Source organism: Patella vulgata, chromosome 5 (genome assembly GCF_932274485.2).
Source record: "Patella vulgata chromosome 5, xgPatVulg1.2, whole genome shotgun sequence".
Lineage (NCBI taxonomy): Eukaryota > Metazoa > Mollusca > Gastropoda > Patellidae > Patella > Patella vulgata.
In genome coordinates this window covers 1942411-1967284 of record NC_065883.2, presented here as the reverse complement: position 1 = coordinate 1967284, position 24874 = coordinate 1942411, and the positions used below count along the sequence as shown (strand labels likewise).

Below are 24874 nucleotides of genomic sequence, written 5' to 3'. Positions count from 1 at the left end.
ATGGTTGCACTAATAAATGTCATAATAGAAATGTATTATATCAAGCCTGGAAAAAGGGCACCTGTCAAAAACAAAATCAGGTACAACTTCATTTTATGACATGTATGGACGCAGGGTGAGACAGTTAGCAGCAAGACAACGGCAAAATTTTGACCTGTACGGATGCATGGTGAGACAATTAGCAGTAAGACAACGGCAGAATTTTGTGATGGGGTCTCGGTGGAGAAGCACTGAAGAGTTGAGTCCTGGCCACTAGATAATACCTCTCTTGTACTTCTCTTTCTGTTTAGTCACAGATTTCCCTTTTGACAAGTGTTACGGTACTACTGACTTAGGTACTCATTAATAACTTCCAGGCCTGATATAATATCATATGCTAACAAAATTAATAAATAATTTATTATACATCAACAAGATGCAAACCATTTGTTAGATTTTGCATGCATTAATTAATACCATACATATATTCCTAAAAAAAATAGAAACACAGTCATTGACTTATTCATGGCTTCTCTCTGGATCTTTGTTTCGATTTCTTTTGATGTGAAATGAAACCAGCGATTGCCATGCAAGATACGTCCACATTTTGCAAGATATGGACAGAGAATTCGCTAAAAAATGATTTTTCTTACAATCAGGGGTCTGTAATCCGTGAAGTTACGGTCTGATGCAAGCCAATATCAAAAGAAACAGATCTTAAGAATATCAACCTATATTTCCAATTTTGAAAAAATTGAATAAAAACTGTGACCTGTAGAGGGTCCACAAAATTTTTTTTAAAGGACACGTGGACACAAAAACAAACGGACAGACGCTAAGACCACATGAAAATGTGCGAGTATAATAAAATGGGGTTTAACATCCCACTTGTCAGCACCTAAAGGGCTAATGAAGATGGCAATACGCTATACAGTGTGCTAGGAGGGAAACTTTGCCTGGACAGCGATGCTACGACCTACTCTTATTTTAAATTCCAACTGTCAATGCTTCTTTTACATGTGCTCAATCAGAACAGAGGACCTCAGACACTATCCTTGTCTAACACTGCCCCCCCCCCCCCGGCCAACTATCCTGAACCGCTGATAAGAGGGAGCCACCCTGGAAAATCACGTTGAAGCCAACGTGTATACATGTGGACCTATCTGATCTTAACAAATCAGCTTGTCCGCTTGTGCATCTTCTTGACTCACACCCAATTCAAACCCGGGACATCAATTTATGATAAAGAGAGATGGTGAATTAGGGTTTAACGTCCACTCGACATAAACTAGGTCATTTTGGGACTAACATATTGTTCAATTTTATTTCAATAAATCAGGGTCTATAGTAGAGGGAAGAAACCAGTGGACCTGGAGCTAGCCCATGAGGTTGGACAACCAGGGAATTGAAACCACGCTGGTTGACTCCATGACAGACCTTATGACACAACGCACACATGCTAATCATTCGGCCATCCAACCCCCCAATTTGCAATAAAAATGTCTAAATAAAATAAAACAAACAAAAGAGATACCTACCATCACCACCCTGTTGTGAGTCGAAAACTTTCGCAGTTTGATAACCTGTTTGAGGATAAGCAACACCACTGTTATTTCGCATATCAAAATTGGCTTCTGGGGGAGCAGATACTGGCTGAGGTTCAATCGTGGGATCGTACTCACTAATCTTACCAGGATTAATTCTACCTCGTCTACCTATAGCACACACCATGCAAATAAAAAACAAAAACAAAACAAATTCTAAACATGAAACACAACCACATGCAAATATTATTTTAAGAAATGAGATGAAATGAAATGGGGTTTAACGTTCTACTGTTTGGACATATTGAATCCCGAGATGCTAAAGCGATTTTTCAGGATTCTTTGTTATGATAGTGTGCCCCATGTGCCGAAAATTTTCCCTACTAAAAGTGGTACTCGACACGGTGAATGTGCATGCTTCAGTGGCTAATAACCACACCTCAAAATAAGGTATCTGTCACAGACAATGTCAGGCACAGATTAAGGCTTTGTCAGGCACAAAACCTCTGATGCCTGTCATTTTGTACAGCATTGATTTATCTTTTTTATTGATATTATTAATACATGTCCGGCACTCAGTTGAAAATATCAGGTACTATTTCATTAGTGCCTGACATTTTGTCAGGTACATCTAGAACCGTTATTTCCAGGCCTGGGCTAACGATGACTGGCCTTAGTGCTTCAGTAACCTGTTACTCTTAATTAATTATCCACGTCACACATTATCCATAGGTACACAAAACACTATTAAATTGTTTTTGTCCTTATATTCATCAACATCGTGATATAAAACAGTTTTATTTCTTCGACATTGGCAGGACTAAAAATATCAATTATTCATCTATCCTGTTGTTCTCTTGGTAAAAATTGATCTAGTTATGAAATCGAGACACAATACATATTGCATTGTGACTGCAGTGGCAATATGCAGCTATACTAGTATACGTGAAATTTTGCCACAGTGCTGCAGTGTCAATTTCACCTGCCAAAGTCTACATGGTCCTTGGTTTGTTGTCCCATCTAAATAACTAAATGTTGTTCCTGGCGAGACCCTCCGTTGTTTTTTGTATTTTAGAGGAGAGCCGAAAAAAGCTCTCCTTAATGAACAAATTGAAAAAATCGCTCCCCTAAAAAAGTTCTCCCAGTTTCGATAAGAAGAGTGATTTAGAAATTAAGGAGAATGATCTGATATTAAGGAGAGTGATTAGTTGTTTGTATGGGAAATGGTTCTGAAGATCAATAACTGCGTGTAAGGGTCATTCTTGGTTACATATAAATGATAATAAACATCGTCTGCTAAATAGCACTCGTGTCGTCGTACAGTCAAGTCAAACTTCTACTGTCGTCTATAACTACAGTACATACGGTATTCCAATAGAAATACTTGTTGACATTTCTAAATATATATAGCTTGTATAAATTTTGTTTAAAAACATAACCCCTATTCAAAATATAATCATAAACGCTTGAAAATTCCATTAAAATATAATCTATTTCTTCCGGAATTATTCTCATTGGAAATTTTCACGTGCCATCTCTCGTAATTTCTCACGTCTCGCGAGAGTTTTACTTTTCATTTCAGTTAAATTAACCAATGGTGCACAGTCGCCATCTATTTTTAGCAACATATTCATCGGAATTTTATTACCTTGTGCGATCACATTATACTATCGAATACACCAAATAAATATTCACAATGACAGCATGGTGGCGCTCGGAATGTGAGTCTTTCACACTCTTTTGAAAAAAAAACAACAAATATATTCATGTCCATGATTTACAAATATGGAGAGCGATTTTCAATTTTAAGGCGAGGGAGAAAAACCTCCCCTCAATCGACATTCAGGTGCGCCTCAGGCGCTCGTGAGCGATCGCGCGCCTTAAAAAACAATGACTGCAAGGGGAATACAGCACTAAAAAATTCTCAGAAATTTACTAGGCCAACACTGCGGTCAAAACTGGACCTTCTGGTTAGGAAGCCAGCGCTGTAATCACTGAGCCACTATTTATCTATAGTAGGTACTTTGAACTGTAGTGAAAATATTTATCCAATGATTGCGAGAAAACAAAAGTTTTTGGGGTTTTTTTTTTAATCGTCTTTTTTTAATATTTTAATTTTCTGCTACTACCTGGCTTGTGAAGACGGTTTTCAGCAGGGATGGGATTTTGCCCGTATATTTCAGACCTGTCCGACGCTATTTTCTGCTACTACCTGGCTTGTGAAGACGGTTTTCAGCAGGGATGGGATTTTGCCCGTATATTTCAGACCTGTCCGACGCTATTTTCCAAACGCCCAAAATTGTCCGACCAGGAATATGTAAAATCAAACATGAAGACATGGTGAATAATATTCAAAATTCCAAAATTAATATAGTGTACTGAGTGTATAACTTCCACTCAACCTGATTATCGTTGATAATAGGCTGGATTGATTAGGTAATTAAGTGATCAACTTTTCACCTACAGAAATCAAATCTTTTTTGTAAAAAATAAGATGGAATTTGGTGGAATACAACAGAATTTATTCGAATTTAAACAGAATACTTCTGCCATTTTGAGACAAAAATATGGCAAGTTTTATTTCCACAGTTACGTGTACAATGCAAGTAGGATAATTTTGGGTGGGATCACAGTAGTCTGACCTATCAGTATATATATGCATACACCATGTCCAACCATACAATATATAATAAAAAGAACAGGAATGCAATGCCTGTTGAAGACTCGATTTTACCTGCTCTCGCTTCGGCACGTTTTTTTTCAACAATTTGTAATGTCAGGCAATCAAACCTCTGTTGATTCAGTCAGATATGTTTTTTCTTCAATCTAGTCGTTTTGATTTGCATAAATACTCCCACAAAAAGATATCATAGCCACTTGTTTCCAATATTTTCATTACTTTCGTCCATTTCCATTTTGTCACTGCCGCCATGCGCTGACGTCACACAAAATCAATCCGCAGTGACTAAACCATTGAAACAAGTGCCAAAGATATTTTTAGTTTTTCTCTCCCTTTCCATTTTGCCCCTTTTGCATTGCGATTTTTGTTGACTTTTGGGTGTAGAATCAAAGAAGAGGGTTTGCGTATACATTTTCTGCCAGGTTTTGGTGATATTCATCATTTTGAGCTGGAAGTATACAAGACTTCAGAGGTTGGTTAGGTTTTTGTGTGACGTCAGCGCATGGCGGCAGTGACAAAATGGAAATGGATGAAAGTAATGTAAATATTGGAAACAAGTGGCTGTGATATCATTTTGTGGAAGTATTTATGCAAATCAAAATGACAAGATTGAAGAAAAAACATATCTGAGTGAATCGACAGAGGTTTGATTGCCTGACATTACGAATTGTTGAAAAAAAACGAGGCGAAGCAAGAGTAGGTAAAATCGAATCTTCAACAGGCATTGCATTCTTGTTCTTTTTTATTATATATTGTATGGTTGGAAATGGTGTATGCATATACAACTGATAGAAGGTGAGACTCCTGTGGTGGGATAAACACATTAAATCTAGATTATAATTAGTGGCTTGAAGATAGACGCGCTTTCTCAGTCTCGTAGGTGTACTGAGTACTTTACGTTAACTGGCTGTGATATAATGTTAATTGTCCTATAATAATGACGTCAGTCATTGCATGCCTCAAGATCTTAAATTTCTGGACCTGATCAGCATGTGTACAGTAATAATTTAATATTTCTAATCAGATAAAATCCACACTAAGGTCATTAACTATCTAAAATTGGAAGCTAATTATAAATTGGGTTAGAGAAAGCCATTTCAATTTCTGTTGCTTATATCATATACATGTACAAATATGCATTAAATTTGGGAATGGATTTCAAATGGGGTATGAAAAGAGTTATTTTTTTCAAATCAGACATGCTTTCTTATGTTAAAATTCACAATTTAAACAAAAAAAATCATAATTTGTTAAATTTTTTCATCCATTTAATATTACTTCATGCATTGTTAAGAATTTGTATTTAATTTTTTGGGTGAAAATGTTTCTTTTCACTCCAAAATAATCTAAATTTTCAAGAACGTAAATGAAAAATAAATAAATATTTAAATGTTGTTAAACAGGCTTTATCACTTTCAGCAAAAATAAATTTAATTTACTTTATATTTTGGAAATAAAGGATATGTGATTTAATGTTCTACTTTTTTGCATCAACCAGGATAATGAAGACGAGCATACACCATGCAGTGTGCTATGAGAGAATTTTGCCTGGTCAGTGGCACTACAGCCTACTCTTGTTTTGATTTCCAGCTGCCATGGGATATTTTAACATGCTGCCTGTGAAACACATAAGGTTTTTTGCTCCATCTAAAAAACTAGATGCTTTTCCATTACAGGCCCACCATCCTACACCACCGACAAGGGGAAACCCAGCTGGACAATTGTGGAAATATTTATTAGGGTACATCAGTGTGACAGTATTGGTTCTTAAATCGGGTTCTTTGATGACAACACTGGTATAACTTCAAACAATGGTTTTATTTCTTCTTTTTCACATATACAACAGTTCTACTACATTACTTATATAGACCGGGTTTTTCGTCTGGTTGCCGTCTTGTTCCCAGCTCGGCTCTCTGGCCTCGACTGCCGCTAAAACGGTTTGTCTGATCTTTTAATTACTGGGCCGAATCTATGTCCAGCCTTGCAGTCTCGATACCACACCCATGCACCGTAACCTGATTGGTCAGTATCCGGTCGGGGTGGGTTAATAACCTGGACGGACATATAGTTATTGGCCAATCAACTAATTCCAGGTATTATATTTCAGATTATATTATGACCGGGATTGGCAGCTGGTCATTATATAATAACAGATTAAGCTTCCCGTGCAGGTTGCTTTACTATTCAAGATCTTGCGTAACTCGGGACAGCTGTGATGATTAATGACTTCCTAACGACCTTTGTCTGTCTGTTAGACTTATCATGTTTACTGCCATCTTTTGACCACCTGTGATCTGTCTGCTAGCCCTGTGATAAGATTGCTAATTGATTTCGTGAGGGTATGCAATTATATATCCCCCCAATTGTGTAACATCAGTGCGGGGATGGGGAGGGGGGAGAGAGTGATTTCTCGGGCCATTGCTTCAGGATTCATATGGCAAAAGTGATAAAGCCTCTTTTAAAATTCTAAGAATAATTTAGTATAAACTAATTAGAACTACTTCAACAATCAAAATGTGGTTAACTGATAACATATCCATGAGGTAAACATGACATAAAATTGTGTAAAATGACATGATATACATGTATTATTTAGAGACCATCGCATAATTTCCACACTTGCATCCCAACGAATAACGCATGGAGAGTTTTCGTCCACCCACCCACATTCTCATCCAACCAGACGGTGTTAGAAAATGTCGATAAATTTTGATGGATGACCTTCATTTAAATTATCATTTTCCATATGCAGGTTCGTTCAACCCACAGTGTTGAAATTTAGCAATGGTCCCTTGTTGTCTATGAATTATGAATTAAACAAAATAATGATATTTTTTTTGAGATGGTCCCTATGAATTACCAAAATAATGATATAAATTTTGAAATGGTCCCTATGAATTAACCAAAATAATGATATTTATTTTGAGATGGTCCCTATGAATTACCAAAATAATGATATAAATTTTGAAACGGTCCCTATGAATTAACCAAAATAATGAAATAAATATTGAGACTGTCCCGTATTGTCTATGAATTAACCAAAATAATGATATAAATTTGAATAATGATGTCATTTCCCTGTTATATCAAGGCCACACCAATTTTTGATCTTAAAAATTCTGCTTGCCATTTCTTCATGAGAAAAATGAAATGAAATGAAATTGGGTTTATCGTCCTACATTTCAGCGCTGACGGGCCAAATTAAGTCGAAATTGTGCCCAAACAGTGGGCAGGATGGGCTATTCTTATTTCAAATTTTAAGAGATCTGTAATGTGCTGTCAATAGCACACAAATACATGACTGTAACTTTTCACCGAAATTGTCCTACAGCAAGGACAAGTGGAGTCGATATGATTGGATAATAATATGTTGAAGGATATAAGCCCAGGTACCTACCGTCCATGACCTGTTCTGGCCGTCTGGCTTCCATATCGGTTTTTTTAGCCGCGATATTTTGGTACTGGATGTTACTCTGAATGGCCGTATTTTGACGAATCCTGTCTGTTTCTGGATCATTGACCACAGATGTCTTCTTGCCCTTCAGTTTCTCAAAATCGGCATGGTAGCTAACCTAGAAGAGAGAAAAAAACAATTAATTAATCTAATTTACTAGCATGAAATATATTCAGGCAATATAGTCATTTTTATTTTTTGATGGTTATACATGTATGTTGTGTAATGCGAAGGGGAGAATCCAGCCAGGAGAGCGATGAATTCAAACTGCTAAGGGACCAATTTATGTTCACTATCAACAGATTTGACAAGAACTCTGTTTTCAATATTAAGAAATCAATATTCGACACTCTTTCCCCGCAGAAAATTGCTTGTTAAATGTGTTAATGGTATGTGGTTTAATGTCTCATCTGAAACAATCATGACAATTTTTATTTCTATTGTTACATGTAGGTAGGAGAATTTTGCCCAGGCAGCAGCTTTCCACCTACTCCTAATCGATTTCCAACTGTCAAGAAATCTTCTACGGTACACACGTGTACATTGTTGACCACTCTAGTTTCTGCCTTTCATATAACTTTCAGAAATATTTTAATAAGAAAATCCAACACTAATCATTTTCAAGTTTAAAAAAGAAAAAATATTAGATTAAAAGAAAAAAAAAAAATCTTAAAAATCAAGAAAGGGTATTAAAAAAAAGAAAAAAAGGAGGATCAATAAAAGAACTGACTGAATCAAAAGAATTGAAAATAATCAAAAAGATTAAGCAAACAATAATACCCCTCCCCCGCACCAAAAATTAAAGCAAAAAGATAAATTAATTAATTAATACCCAGCCACCCCCCCAAAATAAACAACAAAAAACAAATTAATAAGGTAAATCTAAACAACAAAAATAACAAAACGAACAACAAATAATTTTGAAACCACGCTGTCAAGGTATAAAACAAACAAATATCTTTAATAAAGAGTTAATTATCTATAAACAACAATAAAACATGGTTGTCTAAACAGGTAAAAACATGGCTGTCTAAACAGGTAAAAACAGGTAAAAAACAAGGTCGACTACACATGTAAACACATGCTTTTATATCTGTCTATAACAACTGAGTCAAACATTTGTGACATGCGAAAGCAGAATGAACTGGAAGTCGCAAATCTTTTACGATATGAACAATACTGTTGATTCAGGATAAAAGTATAAGTTTAGATTTGACAAATAAAGCAGGAGAAAAAGACAGAGAAATGGGATTTAACGTCCACTCGACACAATTATTTCAATAATTCGCTTTAGTAGTGGGAGGAAACTGGAGGACCCGGAGAAAAGACAAATAAATCAAATTGTATTTTATTCATATTTTTAGGTTATTTCAACAATTTTTTTCATACATCGTAAACAATGGCTTGCGACTTCCAAATCATTTTACTGTCACTAAGTCAAACATTAACTACAGTCAAAGAGACACATTTACAACTCAAATGCAATGAATGAAAATGAAGAGTGACATGTCCAAGAAAGACAAAACCCCACATTATTTCTCTCATATAGATCAGGAACCGAATATGACGTCATGTCCCCCTTGTGAAATTGTGACGTCAAAATATCAAACCGAGAAGACGTCATGTCACCCTTGTGAAAATGTGACATCATATCAAACTGAGAAGACGTCATGTTGCCCTTATGGAATTGTGACGTCATATAAAAAACTGTCCAAGGAACAAGCATGCCAAGCTACATGTCGATCGTACTTGTATCGGCAGAGCCTTAGGCTCGTTCTTCGAAGAGAGCGTTGCCTTTGGGAAGAAGAAGAGCCGCACTTCCTAGCCCAAAAAATCCATTGACGATATTGCATACAACTGTCTTTTCATTGGCTAAGAAATGGCCGGCAAGTAATTGTTTATGTTAAATAAAATACTTGAACCATTTTACAATTGGTCTGTATGGTCACCAGTATATTGAGCCTATTTGTACTATACATATTCTAATAATTAAATTGGACCCAGTTACCAAGTGCCATTGATGACCCAGTCATCAGGTCCCATTGATGACCCAGTAATCAGGTCCCATAGATGACTCAGTTATCATGTCCCGCTAAAAGAGTAGTATGGGAATGGCCCAATGATCAGAGACCCAAATAAAGAAAACTTGCTATTGGTCATTGGTTTATATGATCCTGATCAAACTGTGTCGTTGATATCATAATAATAGAATCAGAAAAAGTGTCCATTGTGTGTGGTGTGGTGACCCGGTAACTAGGACCCACATAATAATACATACATGTACCTAAAATTGGAAGTGTGAAACGAGTTCTAAAACTGGATCTTAAAGGATATAAACCTTTCATTTAGGACAGCATAATGTTGAATTCTGATAATTATATGGCAGACAACAATTTTCCGCTATACATCTGCTCAGTATAATGTTTAAAGAAACATCGATTAATCGGGGATGACAGCGGCCCTTTAAAACATTAAAAACAACAACTACTTTGTTTTGCAATTTTTTTATTAATTAAATTAAATACAGGTCTTGTTATTAAAGATTCATTGAGAAAAAAAGTAAAAAAAAAAAAAGAAAATATATCAGATGGATTCGTGACCAAGTTATACCGGTACACGAGAGTTCGTGTGTCGGAAAAAAACCACAGAAGATTTAGAAGATTTTATAATTTTTTATTTTATTTCATAAATACAATATATTCAACATATCACAAAAACTTCAAAACACTTGATAACACCTCTCTGATTGACTAACAATAATTCTACCTATGTACATTCTATTCTTCTTGGAATTGTACATACTTAAATACTTACCAATACGGAGCAATCGCATAGTTACACAAATACGAATGCACAAATTATTTTTGTTCTCCACCTTTTGTTCTTTTTTTACTGGTACAATCTGGAACAAGATATTTGGACTAAATATTAATGACAACAATATCCGTTAGTCAATGTCAGTGAAGATGATTAATGAATTTTAGTAATCTATAAATTAGACTTGCACACCCTACATGTAGTAACATTCTGTTATTTTAAAGTTCACATACGCATGTGTAAATTCATGCAAATCCAGCTAAGTGTTACCCCTTGTGACTGAGCCCCACATAAAGAGAAGGTTCAAGATGAAGCAAAAAGTAACCTTCATTCAAAAATTTATTCCAGGATAAAATCAATCGCCTAATTATTGATTTTCGCACGAATTGACTAGGATTCTATGATTCCAGTGAATTCGTTCACCTGCAATTTGACGTTATTTAGGCAAAAGCTAACATGCCTCAATAAATGGTTAAATTTAAAACATGAGCACACATCCATGCCGAAAAAAACTTGATTTACTGTACCCCATCATCATCCATTCCAGGTTTTGATTTGTATTTGGCTTGTTCTATTTCTTTATGATAATCTACCTATAGAAATTGAAATAACCATTTTAAAACACAACAGATCTTTCGTATTTAAAAAACACAACACAATTTATATAGAAAACAATCACTGGTTTCTTCTTTGATTGGCATTTAGTACTTGAACATATTAACACAAGGTAAAATTTTATGGATACACAATTACTGAGTTTAATTCTAAGATGTTTTGACACATGGTAACATTTTTGCTATGTTTTTTTTTTAATTTCAATCTGATTGAAATACAGATCTATATTTCGTTTTGTTTTTTTATACTTTCGATGGCCTACACTATATGAAGATCTGACAAGTTATAGCGATAGGTCACGTCAGGGGTCAAAAGACCGACTTATGACCCTATGATGTCAGACATTTGATTAACCAATCAGCATTGATGTTACTAGTGGATTACCCACAGTTCCGGGCAAAAAAGGTCAAACACTCGATTCGACAGACCATTTGATTGGCTGACCCCTCATTTCAAGCAGAACACGAGTTAAATAACAAGTCTTCCAGATCCAAGTGTAGTAAAGACAAGTAAAACGAAATTTTGAACTATAAAAACGAAACAAAATAGGATCTGTGTTTTGACCAGATTGTTTTTATTTAATATTACAGAAAGTAATACTCATGTAGAAATAGTTTTATAATATACTTCTTGTATTTACAAGGCTGTTTAAATGATACAGATTAAAGAAAAATGCTTTGAATTAAAAAAACAAAACAAATAAATCCATTTTCATAAACAAAATCCATTTTCATCAATTTGTTTCCATCAAATAAAAAAAATCTGTTTTCATAAAAATTTTATTTGGATAAATGAACCGTATTTGATAGATACCATGCTGACATTCTTTTTATTCCTCTGATGTAACTTCATTTCTAAAGAGTCTGCCACTGGCGTGTGTTTCGCAACTCCTGGTTTTTCGAACTCACTATAATGATAGGCATTCTAAAGAAAGAAAATATTAGGACATGATGTGAACATACAAAACTATTTACAGAGAGAGAGAGAGAGAGAGAGAGAAAGAGAGAGAGAGAGAGATGGGTTTTTCGACTCACTATAATTCTAAAGAGAGAGAAAATATTAGAACATGATGTGAACATACAAACTATTTACAGAAAACATAGACTAGACTGGAGGGAGCAAAATCAAATCTTAGAATTTTTTTTCGATACGGATTGATATCGAAAGGAAACCTGTCATTTATTGGATCATTTCTGTGACCCTTGATTTTGTGAAAGCCCTTATATAAGAGGCACACGTTAGAGCATACAGCACCCAACAAGACCCCATAATACGAATCACCTATCCACTTTATACAGGACAGAGACGGTCAAAGGTTGATAATAATATTCATGTTTCAGCTTGTACTACGCTAAATTTAACATTTATAAATGATGTTAGAATCATTCACCCTCGATTCAATAATATAATTAAAATATATGTTTATCATCTCATGTTTTAATTAATTAATTATTACAAATGTCAGTAGAGTGCAGAGAGAGCATGGCCCCAGGCATCCTAACAAACCTCTGCAGGCCACGGACAAAATTATGTTAGTATAAAACTGTTAAATCTACTACATTTTTTTGTACCTCACTCAATGTTTTTGTCGTCTTCAATGCCGTCTGCATACTTAAAGCGTCAGGAACCTGCATACATTTCCCCTTTATATTCTTCTCGAAATCATCCTTATATTTTACCTAATATATCCATAAAATAATCCTTCGATTATCTTTTATTAACATGATCCGCAGGGCTTTCATTTCATAAAGTTACCAACAAGGTTTTCGAGTTTTTACATAACAGTTTTGAGTAACAATTCTTGAATACATAAATTAATGTTTTTAGTCTTTATTCTGTTTTAAGTATCAGATAAAATTGGTATTCTTAAACCCAATCTGTTTGTAACAATCTTTTATTCGACCATGGGTGCTAACATAGCCATACATGTCGGTCATTACCGATTGTGTTCAAAATTGACCGAAAAGTCTAGGGACCCACTGGTCAATTTACAGTGAACATCCCTGAAATAAGAGCCCTGCTTTATTTAGTTCATTAGTTCTACAATAATATATAACATACATGATTCAGGTCATATCAGATATGATTCAGATATAAGTCATAGATATCTACCATTCTCAATATATCGTTTAATGCACAAAGTCATAAATATACAAAATATATACCCTCTAATGCCAGGTTTCCACTATCAGGATTCGTGCTACAATTGAAATCGTGGAGTAATCGTGGTGATCCTATCAGGTCTTCTCATATATTGAGGTCAGTCGTAGCAAGCGTGTTCATTGTATCGAAACGTATCTGAAAGCATCTGCATGTAGCAGATCATGGCCTCAATAAGGAAAATCCTATCGTAATGAATCGCATGACAGTGGGAACTTAGCATAATAGATAGATAACAATACAGAATGCTGGCTGAACTACTTTCAGATATATAAAGTTTCAAGCTATATAAAGCCTTATTCATGAGAAATAAACTAAAATATTTTAAACAAGCAGCTGAAATCTGTACTAGGATTTTACAATTTTTAACCGTCAAACAATCAAAAGGTAGAGTAGCATCGTTAAAATATTTGAGTTCATATTTTTTGAATAAGGCCCCTGGATACAAAGGAAACACTTTTAGCACTGCACGGTAAAAAAAAGGTGGAGGTTGGATTTTGTGATTTGTAGGGCAACTGGTATAAATATAGGGCAGATGGATGTCAGAGCTAACGACAGTGACATTGACGTCAAGACACTGGCTTTAAATTCTAAAACAAACTCCAATGTTTGTAAGGTCACTGGAGACTATAAAATTTGGACAAGAATTTCGGACTTGATCATTTTGAGAAATGAAATGAAATGGGGTTTAACGTCCTACTGTTCTGCGCCTATACTGGGCTAATGAAGACGGGCATGCGCCATACAGTGTGCTATGAGGGAAATTTTGCCCGGGCAGCGGCACTATCGCCTACTCTTATATCGAATTCCAACTGGATCATTTTGAGACTAAGGCATTGTATTTTAAATTTTGTCTAAGCAACCATATTTTTTAACTGCCAAGGGATCTTTTATTTGTTTTTCTGATTAACCTAGGATACTCTGATCTTGAGTCCATTAGAACCGCTTTATACTTCAACGACTGGCCATCACGACAATAGAATAAAATGCTGTAAAGTTATAAATAGAATTATCTTATCCCTGACAGTCCTTTGAGTCTATCGCTAAGCGTGGTTTAATGGTCGAGAGCAAGACATTACGTAATATATTGAAACAACACGAGGGACGTTAGTTAGTCTGAGTGTTTTATAAATATGTAACGCCAATGTCTGGCTCGAGATTGTTAAACAACTTAAAATATAGACATAGACACGCGAGTCCAATATTTAATCTAGTATAAATAATGTACGATTAGCCAGTTGCCTGTACATTATCTGACATAATATCTAAGGATGACGTTACATCTGTATTTTAAGAAGTTTTAATTGACATATGTATGTACCTCACTTTGAACTTGCGTGTTTTTCTTGGCTTGTTGTAGCGCCACCGCATCCTCGACAAATGTATACGCCCCTTTACTTCTTTCAAAATCTTCTTTATAATTATGCTATAGATAAATCTCTTATTAATTAGTTTTTTATTAATTAGTAATTAATTAATTAGTAGATTGTTATTAAACTATCAATTATAATAAATTATTGTTATCCTTTTTTTTAATTTTTTTTTCTTGACTTGGTTTGCATTATAATCATTTATTTCATCACCTACATCACGTCATAGGAAAATGGAATCAGAAATAAATCTTGTAAAAACTATTATCATTCGGAATTTCCAAAAACTAAATAAAAAATTATTACATGATAAGTTATTTATTCAACATCTCTGACACTAGGACAAGTCTTAATTTTCATAAAATTTATTTTTACTCTCAATATTTGGAATTACCCCAAAACAAAACAACAAATTAGAAGTACCTCGCTCTGTAATTTAGTATTTTTCATGGCATTTTTTAACGCTACGTCATCTTCAACAGTGGTGTATGCTCCTTTAGATTTTTCAAAATCTTCTTTATATGAAAGCTATAGAATAATCATAAGAGATTGTTTTATTCTTTCATATACTTAAACAATTTATGGTTCACGATTTAAAAAATGTTTTTTTAAATTTTTTAAATAATTTCTTTTTTTTTGTTTAAATTTCATCAATTATCAGAACCTACCCTAAATAATGGAATATTGATTACCAATCTGTTCAAACTTAAAGCGGCTGATAGTCTCGTGAGTAATTGTGAGTTTTACGACTTCCCTGTAAAAGTTCAATCTCTAATATGAATATCAGTCCAATAATGATTCAATTCCAGTCAGTATTTACAAAGATATGATGAATTAAAAACATCGGCCATATAAACAATTGCCAGTACAATCTTTTGATGGAGTTATTTTTAATCCGAGACATCATCTTCGTTGATATTTTGATTTGTTTTTCTTAATTAGATGTTAAATAATCAGTTTAAGTATATTTCATCATGAACAAACTAGGTCATTTCGGGACTAACATATGGTTTTTAATTTTATTTCAATAATTCGCTTGCGCATAGGGGTCTTTAGCAGTGGGAGGACACAGAGAAAACCCACGAGGTTGGACAGGCGACCTCATGAACAAAGACTTGTATAATTAGACAAATGAAATGAAATGAAATTTAACGTCCTACTGTTCTGCTCCGACTGGGCTAATGAAGACGGGCATAGGCCATACAGCGCACTATGAGTAAAATTTTGCCTGGACAGCGGCACTACAGCCTACTCTTATATCGAATTCTAACTGTCAAGGGATCTTTTACGTGTACGCCAATGTGTACTTGTTACCTCAGTTTTTTGTCCCATCCGAAGGACTAGACAGCTGTCTTTGTCAGGCCCTCCGTCCTGCATCACTGACAAGGGGGAACCACGCCGGAAAATCTGGATGAACTTTCTTGGTCAATGCAAGGATTGAACACTCGACCTCTAGGCTAGGGAGCCAGCGTCTTACCCACTTAGCCATGTGATCCCCCTCTTCTTTTATAACATTAGACATCGTCCGATAAATGTAAATGACTATCAGCAGCTTTAAGCATGTAAGAATTAATTATTATCCCGTCTATCAATTGTATATTTAAAGCCAATATACCTCACTCTGAATTTTAGAAACTTTCTTGGCTTGTTGCATGGCAACTGAATCTTCGACCAGTGTGTACGAACCCTTGGATTTTTCAAATTCTTCTGTATATGAATGCTTCATTTAAAAGACAAAATATTATCCATAAAACAAATGTATTTAACTTGTCAACTGTTTTATTACCCCAAATCACTTAAATTAATTTTATGGAAAATTTTGTTATCAATACTCCTGCACTTAGATTATGTAAAAAAGAATTTGATGAATTTTTATTTTCTTAAAATCCATTCTTTTAAAATTATTTATAATGTAAAATTATTTACATATTCAACAAAATATTCATCGGTTAACAAATAAAATCTCCCTTTTGTTTTTGGGTTTTTTTTGGTATTTTTTTCAATACCTGACTTTGAACTTTACTGATTTTCTTGGCTTGTTGCATGGCAACCGAATCCTCAACTGATGTGTATGCACCCTTGGATTTTTCAAAATCTTCCTTATACGAATGCTAAAAGTTAAACAATTAAAAGTTAAACGTAAAATATAAAAAAAATAATTTTTTTACAAATTAATCTACATTTGTGAAAATTATGTATATTTTATGTATCATTGCTTGATAATGGTGAGAGCATTCTCATTGAAACGTTGCAGTTAATAAATCCAGTGAATGTTATCCATATAACTGTCCGTTTTTACAATGTGTAAATTAGTTATGAAAATAAGAAGTGTATGTTTCCATAGTTACGACTGATAAATGATCCAAGATCCAAGTCTGATATATTTCCGTTCTTTATCTTGATAACTTTGAGATAATATTCCTTGAAACAACACCTAAATATATTAGTAACAGTTTTACTTAACGCTAGGTTCCCACTATCACATTTCATACTACGATTAAAATCATGGTGATCTTAACAGATATTATCATATATTGCGATCAGTCGTTAATCGTATCCGAACGTATCTGCCCGTACCAGATCGTGGACTCAACAGGGACAATCCTATCGTAACGCACACACAACACTGAGAACCTAGCATTAGTTTAAAACTTTTGTTCAGAAGGGATTATACGGTCTCCCATCATCATTGAATATTCCTGTTTATAAAACTAATAAAATCTCACTTATCATAATTATTGTCATATTTCGGTTAATAATACAAGTTAAACCCAACTTAAGATAATAAAATTGTGTAAGCAGCATTTAGTAAAACTCAAATTTATCAGATTTTGAAGTACCTCACTTTGGACTTTAGTACTTTTCTTGGCTTGTTGTAAGTCGAGGGAATCTTCGACCGTTGTGTACGATCCTTTACTTTTCTCAAATTCCTCTTTATAAGAATGCTACATTATTTTGGTTAGTAAAATAAATTAATAATATTTTGATATTATTCCATTAATTAACCATTTTAAGAATAAAAAATCATACCAAACATGCTTATTTAAAGATTAGTTCCAATAAAAGGAAAATTCACATTTTTAATTTTGGTTTAATTTCATAAAATAAAATATATGGCTAAATAAAAAGGTTCATATATTATGAATTAACTTTTACAATATCATGCTGTCCGCAAGATAACACCCTAGCTGGAAGTTGACATTAAGCCCAAATAGAACAAGACGACAATATGACAATTATATTAAATTTAAATATCAATTTTCAAAGTTTAATTCTAATGCAATAAATTGTTATTTTGAAAATAAATCCCATTTCATTAGTTAGTTTAAAGAACCTGAGCATGATTTAGCACTCTAAACCCTAATTTAATGACCCTGAGCGTGACTTAGCACTCTAACCCTAGTTTAATACCCCGGAGCGTGATTTAGCGCTACAATATTGTGAAAGTTGAATCTCTAATATGAATATCATTCCAAAAATGATTCATTTCCAGTCAGTATTTACAAAGATATGACCAATTGAAAAAATCCATCATAACATGCACACCGCCATCTTTATTTGTTGAGAACCAAATTGCTGAGCCTATTTTAAATCCGACTGAAATCAAGGCGGGAGATTATCTAGCAAATCATGGATCGTTAATTTAATATTATATTTAAATATGACCATGTACCTCACTTCGTATCTTGCTATTTTTCATGGCTTGTTTTAGAACAAGTGGGTCCTGTATTTGAGTGTAGTTGCCTTTGTTTTTCTCAAAATTCTCCTTGTACTCATGCTGGTATCAGGTAAAAATCAGGTAGGATAGGGTTCAAGATGAAGGGGAAAAACACAAAATAAAACAAAACAATAAGATAAAAAAATATAATAAAATGCATCATATATTAATATTATGCAAATTTTATGCAAATTCAAATATGAACACTGTATATTTATTTCAAACAGGCCTGTCAGTATCGGAGGCGTTTTTTCGCTTGCAAATCCCATTTTGGATAGCAATGCTAGAAGCGCCTCCCCCCAAAATACGAATTTTAATCTGACAAGCCTGTATACAGCTATTCATACATTTCGAACCAAATAACGTTAAAATAAAATTCAATATTACTAAATTAAAAAGAATATTTAGAATAATAAATATTTGTATCAAGAGATGCAAACAAATGTCGATACAAAGAATAGACAAGGTAGTATAACGCTGAAATATTGGATAATACAAATCAAACAGATTTATTATCCTGAAAATCTTCAAGAAAACTGTTTTTCACCGAAACGTGTAGCATGTGGCTCTTAGAATGTAAATATAAGAGAAACCAGAGACAACTCATGGTGGGGGCGACTGATTTCGGGAAAATTTTATCATGTGGTCATTTACTGAAACCTCTGGAATATATTCTGCCTGGATGATAATTAAATACATATTATATATATATATCATATTCTATACTTGTTATTTCTAAATACAACTACGACAACAATTATACCTGGCTTAAATTTTTGGTCGATTTCATGGCCTGTTTTAAACTTAACGAATCTTCCACCTGTGTATAATTTCCTTTGTTCTTTTCAAAGTCTTCTTTGTAATCGTGCTAAGTGGAAGAATTAAACAAAACGTTTTTTTTTTACTTTTATTAAAACCATTGACTGTCTTTTTAAACTTTAATCTATTAGCTGTCTAAAAATGATTGGATAAAAAAAACATACAAGGTTTGAAAACTGTTTTAAATTAGCCCCCTCATTAATAATATCCGAGACAACTTCTGTTTTATATGGATATACTGCATCACTGATAAGGGGAAAAGGCAGGCAGGAAAATCCCTGAGGAATTTTCTCAGCCAACACTGGGGTCGAACCCAGTACACCTTGGTTAGTGAGCTAGGAGTCTTACTCACTGAACCACCATGGAGTTCGGGAGAGAGAAATGGGGTTTAACGTCCACTCGACCCAGACTAGGTCATTTTGGGACTAACATATGGTTTAATTTTATTTCAACAATTCGCTTGCGCGTAGGGGTCTTTATCAGTGGGAGGAAACCGGAGGACCAGGAGAAAACCCACAAGGTTGGACAGACAACCCTACACCTTGTCACGTACAACCAGGGATTTGAAACCACGCCAGTTGACTCAATGACAGGCCTTATGATACAGCGCACACGTGCTAACCATTCGGCCATCCAACCCCCCACCATGGAGTCCCTATTCATATATTGAATAAATAAATGGAATCTTAAACTAGAAGATTTCGTCTTGATGGGATAATAACATTGATATTGGAAGCTTTCGTCTTGACAGGGTAATAAAATTGATGTCTAAAGCTTTCGTCTTGACTGGGTAATAAAATTGACATCACACTAACAAATGTTTTCTAAAACTAAAGGTAACGCATTTAGGAGGAAATGTTTTTGTTGACAAAGTCTTAAATTAACAAAAGGGGAGGGAATCTAAACATCAAATCATTTTGGTGGAAATATTCTTGTCAATTTCTTGAAGGATGGGGAGGGAATTTTTCGATTTAAATATCAAAATTAACAACTGGATCTATTTCTAGGTTTATACTGTATTAGTGAGACTGTCTCGTTATTTCTATCATGCGACATCGAGATACCTGACTCAAGTTTTTGGTCGATTTCATCGCCTGTTTAAGAATTAAAGGATCCTCGACTTGCGTGTAACTACCCTTAATATTCTTTTCAAAGTCTTCTTTGTAATCATGCTGGAAAGTACGGGTGTAGCAACATCAGGTTGAGGTAAAAATACAGGGAATCAACAAAAGCTTAAAGATGTATTATGTAAGACCAAAAGCTATCTATTGCAAGTCTTTTTTTTCTGGCTTCAAATATTATATACCGGTAAATTATTATTTAAAGAGGGAGTGAGAAAGAAATGAAATGAAATGAGGTTTAACGTCCTACTGTTTTGCTCCGAACTGGGCTAATGAAGACGGGCATACGCCATACAGTAAGCTATGAGGGGAAATTTTGCCCGGACAGCGGCACTACGCCCTACTCTTATATCGAATTCCAACTGCCAAGGGATCTTTTACGTGCACGCCAATGTGTACACGGGACCTCGGTTTTTCGTCTCATCCGAATGACTAGACAGCTGTCCTTGTCAGGCCCTCCGTCCTGCATCACTGACAAGGGGAAACCACGCGGAGAGAGAAAGAGAGAGAGAGATGGTGTTCAACATCCACTCTACACAAACTAGATCATTTCTGTTTGGGACTAACATATGATTCAAATTTAACGTTAAAATGGAAAATCAAGACTGCGTTTTTTATTGTATCAATGACAATCCAGGCTATGCTACACTCAGAAATTTTCAATATATTAATTCTGAATTATCTATTTTCAAACTATTATACTAAAAACGGACAGCTTGACTTTATCTAAATCTTACATAAGGCATCTTCAACTTGGAAAAATTATAAAATTAAAGTTTTAGACTTTCAGTAGAGACAGATAAAAAACCACAAAGACACAAACAATATCAAGATCATACAAAACAAATAAAATTATTAAAAAGCTTGAACATTAGACATATCATTTTAAAATAGAAAATTACAAGTTAATCCACCTTTTGCTTAAAGTTTATAAATATATTTCATAAAGTTAAAAATACGATTAAATTTCTAATCCTAAGAACAACTCTCTCTTGACATTAATATTATTTCTAATCCAATGAAATAATTGTTTTTAATTTAAAACAAACAAGAGCATCGCTAACGCTGCAATATACGTCCACATTCCTGCTTTTTTGATATGGTACTTTTTAAAATGAAGAGAATGAAATATGAAATGGATGTAATGGCCAAATTTACAGACAAAATATTAACAAAAAAGTGGGCGTGACACTGCCCCAGAGGGTCGGGACATGGACCAAAATAAATAGTTGCTGTCTTTAAATATGCAAAGTTCCAAGATGATCCATTTAGAATTCCAGACTGTTGACAAAAAACACAAAAAATGGGCGTGGCTCTGCCCCTGGAGGTCGGTGCATTCACCAAAATCAATATTTCACGCCCTTAAGCTATAAGGAATACATATGCCAAGTACCAAGTTGATCCATTCAGAATTGCGGCCTGTAAACGATAAACACACAAAAATTGGGCGTGACATGCAGTTGTCGTCCTTCCTCTATAGGCGAAACGCAAAGCACACAAACATTGGGCGTGGCTCTGTCCCAGGGGATCGGACATGCACCAAAAATAAGAGAGGTTAGCCTTAGGGTATAAGGAACAAGTATTAAAAATGTATTCAAGACGATCGATTAAGAATTGCGGGCTGTAAGTGACACACAGACACACGAAAATAGTATGGTCGTGGCTCTGCCCCTGGAGGGGGGGGGGCATTCACCACAAGCAATAGGAATGTTCCTTGGGATAGAAGGAATAATAAGTATGCAAAGTTTCAATATGGTACGTTAAGAAATGCGGTCTAGTAGACAAACAAATAAATACAAGAAATGGGCATAACTCTGCCACATGGGAGCGGGCATGCACTAAAACACTAGAGATCATCATACGAAAAAAATTTTCATACGAAAAATTTTCAAGACGACTGATTAAGAATTGTGGCCTACAGACATACAAAAGGAAAATGGCCGTGGCTCTGCCCCGGGGGGTTTGGCATGCACTCCAAACGATAGGGATGTTTCTTGGGGTACAAAGAATAAGTATGCAAAGTTTCAAGATGATACGTTAAGAAATCAAATACAAGAAATGGGCGTGGCTCTGCCCCTGGGGGTCGGGCATGCACTAAAAACGATAGGGATCATCCTTGGGGTATAAGGGAGAGAGAGAGAGAGAAATGGGGTTTAACGTCCACTCGACACAAACTAGGTCATTTCGGGACTAACATATGGCTTAATTTTATTTCAATAATTCGCTTGCGCGTAGGGGTCTTTAGCAGTGGGAGGAAACCGGAGGACCCGGAGAAAACACACGAGGTTGGGCAGGCGACCCTACTCCTTGTCACGTACAACCGGGGATACTGGGGTATAAGGAATAAGTATGTAAAGTTTCAAGATGATCAAATTCTTTACAAAATCCATAACATCTAACAAGAGGTGACAGAATAATTAGTTTTGTTTTTTTGTTTTTAATTCTTCAAACGAAAAGTGTGTTTAGAGACGAAATATGTTGAAAATAAACTTTTCAAAATGACTTCCAAATTGGGTAATAAAATGGCATGTTTGGTGTTGCTGTAATTTTATGTTACAGAATCGGCACATTCATGTCATGCTGCCATAAATATCATTCGTTATGTTCATTCCTCCATTAAAATCATAAAGTTCATACTATCATTAACTTCATACTCCCACCAACTTCATACACGCATTGATATCATTTATTAATATCATGATTTATCAATTTCATACTCTTCATGTGCTATTTATATTTTGCGGAAAACTTCTTAAAATTTTGATTTTTGATTGTTTTTGTTTCCGTTTGTTTTGACTTTACACAGTTTTTTTTTCTGTAAAAGTTACCGAGTTAAGCGATTTGTTCCACTTCAACAGAAAATGAAAAACTGTGCAAAGTCAAAACTAACGAAAACAATTGCGGTTAATCATTAACGGTCGTTGAACAGCACCTATGATTCAAATCTGTAGAAAATCGTCTTGTCTTGTCATGTTAATAAATGTCTAATTAATAGTTTATATAACGTTTAAGGCCTAAAGAAAGGCCTGCATTAGGCAAATTTAGCTCTTGAATAATGTATGTTCAAATGAGCTAAGGCTCTAACTCAATATTTTCCATAATATTTGAAATTAAAAACATAAATTAGAATTCAATATTGATCAATTTCAATCAATATTGATGTTGTTATATTACCGTGAAGATATAGGATCCTAATATCCTGTATTTAAGATACAATTAGCATTTTATAATCAGTACTCGAGACATGTACCCTATGGTTTCTGGTGCCATTTTGTAATGAACAAATAAAAACATATGCTACAACACAATGTGGAAGTAATTAGTAAAGGCTGATTCACAAACGATAAAATAATATTTTAAAAACTTGTAGAATGCATTAAGTAGGCGTAAACGAACGTCGTTCAATTTGAACTGTTCGCGTATTTCACGGAACATAAAATTACAATATTTTTTTTCTACAAAATTGAATATAGATCACTTTACATACATTCATATTACATTAATATCTGCTTTTAGAGCCATTTTTGTACATTTCAAGGTTCTAAAAAATAAGAGCCATACGCCCTATAATAAGAACCCATTGTCGTATATTTAGATAAATATCTATCACATTTTTGACAGTTTTGATCCGGTCGTTTTAACTTTACACGGTTACATTAGTTTTGGTCGTTTTGGATTAGCGCCGTTTCGTCTATATCCCTTTTAAGCCAGCCGTTGACATCTATTCGTTTCGCTGAACGTCTTTGACACGCCTCTATTTAATTCAATTGAATCCAAACCTACAAATTATTTATTGTTGCGATCTTGATTTTTATTTCTTTAATAATCTAATTTATGTACATTCAGGCCTGGGTTAACACAATTTTCTGAAAAATGTAAATGGCGTTCTGTGGTTTTAAGGAGAGCATGAAATCAAAGAATCAATATGGAGTTGATGGGACTATGATGTTAATGAGTGTATAAACTTAATGAATTGTTTTTAATGAGGGCATAAAATAGCGAATGATATTAATGGAAGCATGTCCTGAATGTGCCGATTCCGTAGTTTAAAAAAGAAAATTGGCATGGCTCTGCCCCTGGGGGTTGGGCATGTAGGGCCTACTCCAAATGATAAGGATGTTCCAAATGATAGGAATGTTCCTTAGGGTACAAAGAATAAGTATATAAAGTGTGGCTCTGCCCCTGGGGGTTGGGCATGTACCCCAAACGATAGGGATGTTCCTTAGGGTACAAAGAATGTGTATGCAAGATTATAAGTTAAGAAATGTGGCCTGTAGACGACAAACAAACAAATACTAGAAATGGGCGTGGCTCTGCCCCTGGGGGTCGGGCATGCACCAAAAACAATAGGGATCTTCCTTGGGGTATAAGGAATAAGTATACCAAGTTTGAAGAAAATCCAGTAAGAATTGCGCCCTGTAGGCGACACAAAGACACACGAAAAGAAAATGGGAAATGGGCGTGGCTCTGCCCCTGGGGGTTGGGCATGTACCCCAAACGATAGGGATGTTCCTTAGGGTACAAAGAATGTGTATGCAAGATTATAAGTTAAGAAATGTGGCCTGTAGACGACAAACAAACAAATACTAGAAATGGG

At 34.7% G+C, this 24874-nt stretch overlaps 1 protein-coding gene across 12 annotated transcripts in view; it reads right to left on the bottom strand.

Moving 5' to 3' along the window:
* Positions 1–24874, bottom strand: part of LOC126822732 (LIM and SH3 domain protein F42H10.3) — an 86437-nt gene that overhangs the window by 13651 nt on the left and 47912 nt on the right. For 3 of the 12 annotated variants that reach the window (XM_056101435.1, XM_056101437.1, XM_056101438.1), the window contains exons 1-13: positions 20221–20286; positions 19101–19205; positions 18293–18397; positions 17460–17564; positions 16626–16730; positions 16235–16339; positions 15043–15147; positions 14571–14675; positions 12661–12768; positions 11903–12013; positions 11002–11067; positions 7601–7775; positions 1518–1694 (exon numbers count right to left, since the gene is read on the bottom strand). In XM_056101435.1, coding sequence (XP_055957410.1) covers positions 1518–1694; positions 7601–7775; positions 11002–11067; positions 11903–12013; positions 12661–12768; positions 14571–14675; positions 15043–15147; positions 16235–16339; positions 16626–16730; positions 17460–17564; positions 18293–18397; positions 19101–19205; positions 20221–20247 — 1399 coding nt within the window. In that variant the 5' untranslated portion in view covers positions 20248–20286. Of the gene's footprint in view, positions 1–1517; positions 1695–7600; positions 7776–11001; positions 11068–11902; positions 12014–12660; positions 12769–14570; positions 14676–15042; positions 15148–16234; positions 16340–16625; positions 16731–17459; positions 17663–18292; positions 18398–19100; positions 20073–20220; positions 20329–24874 lie in introns of those variants that run through there. The other 9 variants (XM_056101440.1, XM_056101436.1, XM_056101439.1 and 6 more) reach the window with 9 other exon arrangements.